The sequence below is a fragment of the Chiloscyllium plagiosum genome, chromosome 25 (assembly GCF_004010195.1).
Source record: "Chiloscyllium plagiosum isolate BGI_BamShark_2017 chromosome 25, ASM401019v2, whole genome shotgun sequence".
NCBI lineage: Eukaryota > Metazoa > Chordata > Chondrichthyes > Orectolobiformes > Hemiscylliidae > Chiloscyllium > Chiloscyllium plagiosum.
In genome coordinates, this window is record NC_057734.1 from 38119639 (window position 1) to 38132303 (window position 12665).

Sequence of the window (12665 nt, forward strand, 5' to 3'; positions counted from 1 at the left end):
TGACTTGGATGATAATATAGGAGGAATGGTTAGTAAGTTTGCAGATGACACCAAATTGGTGGTGTAGTCGATAGTGAAGAAGGTTACCTCAGAGTACAACGAGACTTTGATCAGATGGGCAAATGGGCCAAGAAGTGGAGATGTAATTTAATTTGGATAAATGTGAGGTGCTGCATTTTGGAAACACAAATTAGGGCAGGATTTATACACTTAATGGTAAGGTTCTGAGCAGTGTGGTGAACAAAGAGGCTTTGGGGTTCGCAGTTCATTGAAAGTGGAATTGCAGATAGATAGGATAGTGAAGAAGGTGTTTGGTATGCTTGGCTTTATTAGTCAGAGCACTGAGTACAGGAGTTGAGAGGTCATGTTGCAGTGCAGCACATTGGTTAGGCCACGTTTGGTATACTGTGTGCAATTTTGGTTCCCTGCTATGGAAAAGATATTGTGAAACTTGAAAGGGTGCAGAAAAGATTTACAAGCATGTTGCCAATGATGGTGGGTTTGAGCTACAGGCAAAGGCTGAATAGACTGGAGCTATATTCCCTGGAATATCAGAGGTTGAGGGGTGACCTTATAAAGGTTTATAAAACCATGAGGAGCATGGATAGGGTGAATAGCCAAGGTCTTTTCCCCACAGTAGGGGAGTCTAAAACTAGGAGGAATAGGTTTTAGGTGAGAGGGGAAAGATTTAAAAGGGATCTAAAGGGCAACTTTTTGACATAAAGGGTGGTGCATGTATGGAATAGGATGCCAGAGGAGGTGGTTGAGGCTGGTACAACATTTAAAATGCATCTGGATGGATGCATGAAAAGGAAGGGTTTGGAAAGATATGGACCAAGTGCTGGCAAATAGGACTAGATTAAATTAGGATATCTGGTTAACATGGACGAGTTGGACTGAAGGGTCTATTTCCATTCTGTACACTCTATGTGGCTGCAGGATGACAGGTATTGGGTATTGGGAGGTATATGACATTCAAGAAGAATAGTAAGATGGGTAAAGGTGAAGGGATAGCAGTGTTAATTAAGGATGGCCTTTGTGCAATTATTAGATATGAACTTAGAACAGGGGATCATTATGTAGAATTGATTTGAGTGGAAATTAGGAATATTAAGGGTAATAAATAATTTGTGAGAATGACCTACAAGCCTCCTAACGGTAATTACAAAATATGCAAGAAGAAATACGAAGTAATCTAGAGATTATTAACTTTGGGGAAAAGATACAGCAATGATCATGGGTAATTTTAATCTATATCCGTGATCTGAATCACAGAGTCACTCACAATCGATTTCAGTACCTGTGTGCTTCCCTTCGCTGTGTTAATCTCTGACAGTTAATCTGCCTGCTTGCTCACGTTCCCTTGGCATGACACATTGAGCGCTACATCACTGAACGAATTCTGCTTCTGGAAGATATGCTGCTAGATGGATAATCATTGCAGAGTAAGGTACAATTTGTGCAGGCAGTGCAAACAAATGATTAAGAAATATATTAGGATCTGATATGTGAAGCCAGTAAGCTACAGTATGAGAAAAATAGGAAGCTATTTTGCCCATCATGTCTTGGCTAAAGGAGCTCAATGAGTCTTGTTCCTTTGCCTGTTCTCTAGATTTGCAGGTGTCCTCTGCCACTGTTTATCTCGTTAAAAATTCCACAACACCAGGCTATAGTCCATCAGATTTATTTGGAAATACTAGCTTTCAGAGCACTGCTTCTTCATCAGGTAGCTGTAGAGTAGGAATCATAAGACACAGAATTTATAGCATTAAATCACAGTGTCATGTAACTGATACGATATGCTGAACAAAACCGGATTGTTTTTTAAAAGTGTTCAATATATCTTTTCTTAGGTAGTGAGAGAAAATATTTAAGTGTGGCCTCAGCATCTTATATCAAGGCAGTAAGACATCCCTACATCTGAACTCAAATCCTTTTGCAATGAAGGCCAATATACCATTTGTCTTCCAAATAGATTACTGTACCTGCCTCTCTATTTTCATTGACTGGTGTACCAGGACACCTACCTTTGCATGTCCACACTTTCCAGGGACGAGTTGGACCAAAGGGTCTGTTTCCGAGCTGTACATCTCTATGACTTCATATCACCATTTAAATAATACTTTCCTTTTTGATTTTTTTACACTGAAGAATACAACTTCATATTTAACCACTTGTAGAGGATGAGCTAAAGGGCTAAATTTGTTGATGATATTCTACAGCTACATGACCTTGAAGGAGTCCTGTTAACATTCTGGTATGTTCCGCACAAAGCTTGTTTTCTGTATTTGCTTTTCTGTGCTGGCTGTTTGTTACACTGCATAAGAGAGAGAGAGAGAGAGAGAGTGTTTCGTTCCAAGTCGCTGGGCTTCACCTCAGATGGGGATTGCGAACGGTGCCAGGAACAACCTAAGTCTCCAGACCAGCCATCGATTGAGGGAATGCCCGACGGGCAGGAAGGTGTAAGGCCCATTGCTTTCGTTTCCATTGTTCTTCATCTTTTTTTAATTACTTAATAGACAGTCATATTTCAGTCTCTCTTCTTTCCCTTTCTCTTCCTTTATTTATTATTACATAATAAATATTCATATTTAAGCAAATTGCTGTCATCGAATCTTAACTACATTTCACCGAATCTAAAAAGAGACACTTGGATACACTCTGATTCAAGGTACCACATTGTACTGCAAACTATGTGTTTGTTCACTCACTCATTGTTTGGATTATCTGAAGCCTCTTTACATCAAATTTTGTGTCATCAGCAAACATGGAAATGTTGCATTTGGTTACCTCATCCCAGTAATTTATACATATTTGGGGTCTTGCAGTACCCCGCTTGTCACTGCCTGCCACTTATAACAACCAGTTATTCACTCTTTCTGATTCCTATCTCTCAAACCAATTCTCAATCCATGCTGATATATCCCATGAACTTCAACTTTGCTCATTAACCTCTTAAGAAGCTTTCTGAAAATCCAAAAGCTTTCTGAAAATCCAAATACAACTCATCTACTTGTCTCTTTTATCTATTCTACTAGTTATATCTGAAAAAAACTTAAGTATCTTCAAATAGATAGGAAAGCATTTTGTGAAGAAGAAATAAGGAGTCATCATAGTTATGCTGAGTGATGAGCATGGATTAGAATGTAAAGTTGTCCACTTTGGTGGGAAGAGTGAAAGAGGAGAATATCACTAAAATGGGAAGCGTCTGCAAAATTCCGAGATGCAGCGGGATCATAGTATTCTAGTGCATGTGTCACAAAACTTTGCGATGCAGGTACTGCATGTAATCTATAAGGCTAATGGGGAGCTATTCATTTTTATGGGAGCAATTTAACATGAAAGTAGGTGTGCTATGCTTCAGTTACATGAGGCATTGGTGAGACCACATCTCAAATATTGTCTGCAACTTTAATCTGCTCATAGAAGGAGAGCAAAGCAGCTAGAAAAGTAAATATGGGTTGCAAGAATTTCTACAGTTATCTAAAAATATGTAAGATGTAAATAAAGTCTCCAGAGAATGAGAATGGGATGATAATAGCAGATAATAAGGAAAGAGTGGATGAAATAAAGAAACATCTTATAGAGGATACAAAAACATGCCAATAATAGCTGTACATTGAGAAGGGAAGGAGGAGTGGAACTTAGTGAAATTCCAATCATTAGGTAAGTCATACTAAGCAAATCCCCAGGTCCTGATGGACTTCATTCTATGGTCTTAAAAGAGTCTATTAGTTAAAATGGTCTAATGAGTTGGTCAATGAGTTGCTGGTTAATTTTCCAAAATTCATTAGATTCTGGAAATTTCCATCAAATTGGAAAGCTGCAAATATAACTCTTCTGTTCATGAAGGAATGGAGAAAGACAGTAGGAAAATTTAAGCAAGTTAGTTTGATGTCTGCCCTGAGGAAGGTTGATAGAATTGACCAGTAAAGATATTACAACTGGCCAAATTCAAGATGCCAAATTCAAGATAATTTGGAAAAGTCGGTGTGGTTTTGTAAAAGAAAAATCATGCTTGACCAATTTACCGAAGTTTTTTGAAGGAGTAACATAAAGTGTTAATATTGACATACTGTACTTGGATTTCCAAATGGCATTTTACAAGGTGCCACATAAAAGGTTATTGTGCAAATTAGAAGTGGATAGTTTGGGGGTGGGGGGGGGAGGGTGTAAAATGAATTGAAGGTTGGGTGGCCGAGAGAAAACAGAAATTATGCATCAATTGGACTTTTCTGATTGTCAGGATTTGATAAGAGGAGACCAGCAGGGGTATGAATTGAGATCTCCACATTTTACTATTTGTATAAATGACTTAGATAAATGAAGAACAGGCATGCTTGTTAATTTTAAAGGTGTCACAAAGCTAGGTAAGAAGATATGTTGTGAACAGGACATAAGAATGTTGCAGACATAGATAGATATAGGTAGGTTTGAGTGTGTGGACAAAGCTCTGGCAGTTGGAGTATGTTGTGGGAAAATGTGAAACTATTCATTTTAACAAGAAGGATTAAAAAACAGAGTATCAACCACCACCATCCCGCCTCCCCCCCCCCCCCCCTTCCCCAAATGGAGAATGAGTGCAGAATCCTGAGGTGCGGACGGATCTAGGTGCATAAAAGTTAGTAAGCTGGTACAGCAATTAATTAAGACTGATGGAATGTTTTGTTTGGTTATGACAGAAATTGAATGTAAAAGTTATTGTAACTTGCAGGTTGAGTCCGTGATTAAGAAAGCAGATGTAATGTTGTCATTTATCTCAAGAGGATTGGAATATAAAAGCAGCGATGTGCTTCTGAGACTTTATAAAGCTCTGGTGAGGCCCCATTTAGAATACTGTGTCCAATTCTAGACCCCGCACCTCAGGAAAGACATACTGGCACTGGAGTATGTCCAGCAGAGATTCACACAGATGATCCCTGGAATGGTAGGCCTAATACACAATGAACGGCTGAGGATCCTGAGATTGTATTCATTAGAGTTTAGAAGGTTGAGGGGAGATCTAATAGAAACTTACAAGATAATGCATGGCCTAGAAAGGATGAATGCTGGGAAGTTGTTTCCATTAGGTGGGGACACTAGGACCCATGGGCACAGCCTTAGAATTAGAGGGGGTCAATTTAGAATGGAAATGAGGAGGCATTTCTTCAGCCTGAGAATGGTGGGCCTGTGGAATTCATTGCCATGAAGTGCAGTGGAGGCAGGGACGTTAAATGTCTTCAAGGCAGAGATTGATAAATTCTTGATCTTACAAGGAATTAAGGGCTACATGGAGAGTGCGGGTAAGTGGAGTTGAAAGGCCCATCAGCCATGATTAAATGGCGGAGTGAACTTGATGGGCTGTGGGGTGGAAGGACTTGATGGTCTTACTTCCACTCCTATGTCTTATGGTCTTATGGCATTGGTGAAACCATTTCTCAAATACGGTCTGCAGTTTTGGTACTTAAGGAAGGATACATTCGCATTGGTACACAGGTCTACCAACTGATACTTGCAAGGAAATATAGAACAGACTGGTCTAGTTTCTGTTGTAGTTTAGAAGAGTGAGGGATGGCTTGATTGAATTACATAGGATCCAGAATGTTCTTGACAAGGTGAATATGGAAATGATGTTTCCTCTTGTGGGTGACTCCAGAATTAGGGAGCACTGTTGTTAAATTAGGCATCTTCTGATAGGACAGAGATGAGGAGGTTTTGTTTTTCACAGTGGTTAGTGTGACATCAGAACTGTGCCTCAGAAGACAGTGGAAATCTAAGGCAGAGGTAGATAGATTTTTGTTAGGTAATGGAATTAATGGTTATCAGTGTAGATGACAATGTGGAATTCAAAACACAAATACATCGGCCTTAATCTTATTGAAAGGCAGAACAAGCTCATGAAACTGGTCTACTTCTGCTCCTAATTCATACGTCAACTATTCTGCATTCCATATTCTACAGTTCCTTCTGAAAGTTTTGTTGGGTTTATTAGTGGCTCTTATATTTATAAGTTGTAAATGAAATGAAAAATCTACATCTCAAAATGATTTTAAACTTGACGATAATATGAGGTAGACACAGCATCAAACTAGACAAGTCTAGATGACAGGATTTTTGAGTAGAGTATTGGCAAGCATCTAAAAATCATTTGAGCAATCATTGAATGCTGTGAGAGGTGACTGTATGAGCTAAATGATGTTTAAACATGCATTTACCGATTCATGCTTTGAACTATGGCTATGACAATAGTCTTGGTGCTGTGGGTGGGGTGATATATTTATGCTTCTTTTTTATAATACGTGTTAATTTACGTTTTAATCTAAGTAAATGAAAATATGTAAACAGATCACCCATGGTCGAGAAAAGTCCTTACTGAAGGCAATACATATATTGAAAGTATTGATGCACAAAATGGCATCATCAGGAAAGAGAATTGAATACAGTCCTTTCAGGAAGCAGGCAGAAAGTAGAGTGGCTAAGAGTTGACTATATTTCTTGCAATTCTGCTGTTATCCATTCCCTTCCCTTCCAGAACCCTTGCCTTCCACCCCAGAACCATTTTCTTCAACAGATCATTCTTTGTCATTTCCATTACCTCCCATGCAATGGAACCACCAAACACAGAATCACAGAAGTGTTACATTGCAGGAGTTGATTCAGTCTATTATGTCTGCAAATGAGCATCATTACCTACTTCCTTATTTGTTTTAACTCATACCTTTGCAATCATTTCAATCCAAATAATCATGCAATACTCTCTTGAATGCCTCAATTAAACCTGCCTCCACAATATCCCTACAACCCCCCCCCCCCCCTCCTTTCCATTATTCTGATGAAAGGTCCTAGACCTACTTTGACATTAAGTTTATTTCTGCCTCCCTTGATAAGTGCTGAGTTGTTCCCTTCCCTCCAACCAAAGTGTACTCAAGCCTGTATTATCCAAGGAGACCAGACCACAGTTCGGGGAGGGGGTGGCAGTCCAGTGAAACATATTTGAAAATGGATTAATTAATAAGAAAAGTGGAACAACTATTTCCTGCAGATTTGAATTTCAAACTTCTGACTAGATTTCGAAGAAATACAGACATAAGCGTCGTCTTTGATGGAGTGAAGTGGACGTCGTAAAAATTACACCCCTGTTTTCAAAGTGGAAAACGCCGGCCGAAGTTGTAACCCAGGGAGACAAAAAAACAAGGAAAATAAGTTGGGTGAAACACAAGTGTGGGGAGAGAAAGTTTTGGAGAAGCGTTATTTAATTACTTCACTCAGAGCTGAAGTAGGTTAGGAGCCTTTTAAAGATTTAAAATTGGAAAATGCAAACTTTTAACAACTTTTTAAATGTTAGTTTTTTCCTCTCTCTCTCTTTCCCAGCCATGCCCACCAACAGCAAAGTCCTGGAGCCGCGGAGTTTTGTGATGATCAAACCTTTGCCCTTCCCTCCGACCAAAGGCCTGAAGGTGAAAGCCCGGAGCCTGACCGTCTACAGCCCCAGCGAGCCCAGCAGGCAGCAGGTTTTCCATGAGAACTACAGCAGGAGGCAGGATCAGCTGAGCCGGCAGGGTTACCGCTCGGTTTCCTGGAAACCCTACCAGGCAATCGGCCAGCCCCTTCACCTGGAGCCGAGGCAACTCATCCTGCATTCACTGGGGCAGCTCGACCAGGTCAGCCAGGCACCAGAGAGTCCCCACCCCAACACTACATTCATGTACTGTGCTTATGTGCACTGTCTCAAATCCTCCCCAAAATCAACTTGGGTAGTATTCAGAGACAAAAAAAACCCTGCCGATGCTGGAATCTAAGGGAGACAAGCCGAAGGCTGGAAGAACACCACAAGCCAGGCAGCATCAGGAGGTGGAGAAGTCAATGTTTCGGGTGTAACCCTTCTTCAATAATATTTGACAATCCTATGCACAAAATTCCTGTATCCCAATATCAACGCAATTCATTCTAAGCAAATTTTCGAGGGTCGGGAGTGTGGTGCTGGAAAAGCACAACAGGTCAGGCAGCATCTGATAGGCAGGAGAATCAACGTTTCGGGCAGAAGCCCTTCATCAGGAATTATGCCTGAAACATGAGTTCTGCCCTTCAAGATGCTGCCTGACCTGCTGTGCTTTTCCAGCACCACACTCTCGACTTTAATCTCCAGCATCTGCAGTCCTCACTTACTTCTAGAATTTCTAGGGGATCTCACCATGGCAGAACAGTTCGGTAACAATGTAACACAACAGTAAAACAAAGAAATTCTGGAAACCTGAAACACAAACAGAAATTGCTGGACCAACTCAGCAGGTCTCGCAACATCTTAGAGATGCACAGCACGGAAACAGACCCTTCTTTGTTCTAGCACGACCAGATATCCTAAATTAATCTAGTTCCATTTGCCTGCATTTGGCCCATATCCCTCTAAACCTTTTGTATTCACACACCCATTCAGATGCCTTTTAAATGTTGTAAGTGTACCAGCCTCCACCACCAAGACCGGCAGCTCATTCCATACACAAACCACCCTGCATGAAAAAATTGCCCCTTAGGTCCCTTTTAAATCTTTCCCTAGTGGAGAGAAAGAGTAATTGGATTTCAAGCATTAATTCTGCGTTCTCTCTGCAGATGCAGCCAGACCTGTTGAGTTGCTTTAGCAATTTCTGTTTTGCGTTCAGTAACTTAATGGTCACCAGGAGATATCAATCTTTTGAGTTGCAATTAATTATAACAACTTTGCAATTAACCTAGAGCTGTAGGAAATTTAGTGTGCTTTGTTCTTTCAATGTCACCTTGCCCTTAAGTAAATGAATGCCTTCCATCTTGAATAATACAGTTGCATTTTAAGAATGATTTTGATATGTGGTTGGTGGAAAAGGGGAACACAGGGTACAGAGTATATGGGTTTAAGATTACCTCTCGTGTGAATGATGAATGCCAGCACACAGTGGTTGAGCCCAGAAGGTGGTTTCTGTGTTATTTATTGTCTGCGTGAGTACCTTTGAGTTTGTGATGTTTCAGTCTCAGCTTGTTAACGTACTTATGTTTGCAAGTACAAGCCACAGCTGCTGTGTAACCCTGAATATTTTAAGCTGTTCCAAAAGATCCTGGCAGAGTACTCAATACTTCACTGCAAGCTGTGTGCGGACTGTACAATGTTTATACAGCAGTAAACATTATAGGATCATACAGCACAGAATGAGGCCATTTGGCCCATTGTGCAGCGCCAGCTCTTTGATAGAGCTATCCAATTTGTTCCCACTCATTACAAGTAGCCCTGCAAAGTTTCCTTTTGAAGTAATTATCCAACTCCCTCTTGAAAGTTACTTTCAAATTGCTTCCATGAGGCTTTTAGGCAATGCCTTCCAGATCATAGCAACCAGCTACTTTTAAAGATAAAAATCCCACCTTCTGTTCACCCAGTTCCTTCACCTTAATCTGTGTCCTCTGGTTACCATTTCACTATCATTGCAAATGGTTTCTCCTTGTCTACCCTATTGTTGCTTACTCTATCAAACCCTGATGACATTGAACACTAGTAAATCTCCTCTTGACACCCATTGCTCAAAGGAGTGCAATCCCAACTTCTCAGTATTCTCCTTCCTAGTCACTGCCATAGTCTTTAACCTTTAATGTTAGTGGAGGACAGTAAGTGAAAAACTTCTGTACATTCTTGAATAGTTGGGGAGAGTTCTTCCAAACTTGAAACTTCACTTTCTTTCTCCTTTGTCTAGACTGTAAATGAAGAGCCTAACAGCACTGCAAAGGAGAATCCAGAAGAAGCAAAATGCATTAGCCCCCCAAAGACGTCAAAGGAGAATAAGGTACCCAAGGTGTAAAATTGTGAGATTTTAAAATGTTGATGGAACTGGCGACATGGAATTTTTGGTTTCAAAATCAGTGTGTAATTGTACTCAGTGACAAGTGTTCATTTATTTTTGTTAAGTTTTCTTTTTGCTCCTGCTCCCTCCCTGAAAATACAGATTTCTGGTGGAAGTGTAGTTTTACAATTACTTTCGGTTCTTCATCCGATTAATGATTTAAGTTGAGTATAGAAGTTAGCTCACTGAGCTGGAAGGTTTGCTTTCAGACGTTTTGTCACCATGACTAGGTAACATCAGTGAGAGCCTCCGGTGAAGCGCTGGTGGTATGTCCCGCCTCTCTGTTTATAGGTCTTGGTTTCTTAAAGTGGGTGATGTCATTTCCAGTTCTTTTTAGAGTCATAGAGAAGTACAGCATGGAAACAGACCCTTCGGTCCAATCTGTCCATCCCGACCAGATATCCCAACCCAATCTAGTCCCACCTGCCAGCACTCGGCCCATATCCCTCTAAACCCTTCCTATTCATATACCCATCCAAATGCCTCTTAAATGTTGCAATTGTACCAGCCTCCTCCACATCCTCTGGCAGCTCATTCCATACACGTACCACCCTCTGCATGAAAAGTTGCCCCTTAGGTCTCTTTTATATCTTTCCCTCTCACCCTAAACCTATGCCCTCTAGCTCTGGACTCTCCAATCCCAGGGAACAGACTTTGTCTATTTATCCTATCCATGCCCCTCATAATTTTGTAAACCTCTATAAGGTCACCCCTCAGCCTCCGAGACTGCAGGGAAAACAGCCCCAGCCTGTTCAGCCTCTCCCTTTAGCTCAAATTCTCCAACCCTGGCAACATCTTTGTAAATCTTTTCTGAACACTTTCAAGTTTCACAACATCTTTCCAATAGGATGGAGACCAGAATTGCACGCAATATTCCAACAGTGTCCTAACCAATGTCCTGTACAGCCGCAACATGACCTCCCAACTCCTGTACTCAATACTCTGACTAATAAAGGAAAGCATACAAAACGCCTTCTTCACTATCCTATCTACCTGCGACTCCACTTTCAAGGAGCTATGAAACTGCACTCCAAGTCACTTTTGTTCAGCATCACTCCCTAGGACCTTACCATTAAGTGTATAAGTCCTGCTAAGATTTGGTTTCCCAAAATGCAGAGGTAATCCTCTTCACTGTCCACTACACCTCCAATTTTGGTGTCATCTGCAAACTTACTAACTGTGCCTCTTATGCTCGCATCCAAATCATTTATGTAAATGACAAAAAGTAGAGGACCCAGCACCGATCCTTGTGGCACTCCACTGGTCACAGGCCTCCAGTCTGAAAAACAACCCTCCACCACCACCCTCTGTCTTCTACCTTTGAGCCAGTTCTGTATCCAAATGGCTTGTTCTCCCTGTATTCCATGAGATCTAAGCTTGCTATTCAGTCTCCTAAGGTGAACCTTGTCGAATGCCTTACTGAAGTCCGTATAGATCACATCTACTGCTCTGGCCTCATCAATCTTCTTTGTTACTTCTTCAAAAAACTCAATCAAGTTTGTGAGACATGATTTCCCACGCACAAAGCCATGTTGACTATCCCGAATCAGTCCTTGCCTTTCCAAATACATGTACGTCCTGTCCCTCAGGATTTCCTCCAACAACTTGCCCACCACCAAGGTCAGGCTCACCGGTCTGTAGTTACCTAGCTTGTCTTTACCACCCTTCTTAAACAGTAGTACCATGTTTGCCAACCTCCAGTCTTCCAGCACCTCACCTGTGACTATCGATGATACAAATATCTCAGCAAGAGGCCCAGCAATCACTTCTTTACCTTCCCACAGAGTTCTCGGATACACCTGATCAGGTCCTCAAGGGAAGGTAGATAGGATCTAAATTGATGTGTTTATTGATGTTTATTGATTTAATTTGAATTCTGACATGACCTAAAATATTGGAAGTTCTGTTGTAATGTCCCAGCTAGAGTGAGAGACAGACCTGAACCTCTCAGGAGTATTCATGATTTGGCTGTTAGGATAAATAGGCTCATGACATTAGTAGAATTGGTGCACCTTTAAGTTCTGTTGGTGTTGTTAGGAAGGAGAAAAATGTCACACTGGAAATCATTGAGCAGGGCAATATTAATCTAGCTTTATTGTCACATGTACCCAAATTAATACAGTGAAGAGATTACTGGTCATCACTTACGACGCCATCTTTGGTACAAAGTTCCTGGGTATAGATTCTTAAGTACAAATTCTGAGGGAAAAAGTAAAAATAAAGAAATATAAAGTCCAGCAATTACAGATTATAGAAATAAATTAGAAAAATAGAGGGATAAAACATTCAGTATAACAGTACTTTCAGGCACCTAGCCTTTAGACCACAATAGATCTTGATTCCAGAATGTGCCAGGCATCAACTTGAGGCTGGGAGACTGTTTTGGAATCATCTCAAGGATATCCATGCTGAGGTTATGCTGGGCCATGAGACCATCATGCCAAGCTGTTGAGAAATTGCCACGCTGAGAGGATGCCAGGACTGGCTGAGAGGCTGCAAGGATACTATCATGGGCTGAGAGGATGTCACGCTGAGCCAAGAGATCGCCACCACCGGGTCCATGCTGGGACTGGGTGTTCAGGACATCGAGGAGAAAGTGAGGACTGCAGATGCTGGAGATCAGAGCTGAAAATGTGTTGCTGGAAAAGCGCAGCAGGTCAGGCAGCATCCAAGGAACAGGAGAATCGATGTTTCGGGCATAAGCCCTTCTTCAGGAATGAGGAAAGTGTGCCCAGCAGGCTAAGATAAAAGGTAGGGAGGAGGGACTTAGGGAGGGGCGTTGGAAATGCGATAGGTGGAAGGAGGTCAAGGTGAGGGTGATAGGCC

At 41.2% G+C, this 12665-nt stretch overlaps 1 protein-coding gene across 7 annotated transcripts in view; it reads left to right on the forward strand.

Moving 5' to 3' along the window:
- Positions 1-2441: 2441 nt before the first annotated feature.
- The window catches only part of LOC122562755 (coiled-coil domain-containing protein 60-like), a 110529-nt gene continuing 100305 nt past the window's right edge, over positions 2442-12665 (forward strand). For 2 of the 7 annotated variants that reach the window (XM_043715900.1, XM_043715899.1), the window contains exons 1-3: positions 6853-7255; positions 7351-7640; positions 9693-9782. In XM_043715900.1, the coding sequence (XP_043571835.1) occupies positions 7353-7640; positions 9693-9782 (378 nt within the window). In that variant the 5' untranslated portion in view covers positions 6853-7255; positions 7351-7352. Of the gene's footprint in view, positions 2463-6852; positions 7260-7324; positions 7641-7661; positions 7831-9692; positions 9783-12665 lie in introns of those variants that run through there. The other 5 variants (XM_043715897.1, XM_043715895.1, XM_043715896.1 and 2 more) reach the window with 5 other exon arrangements.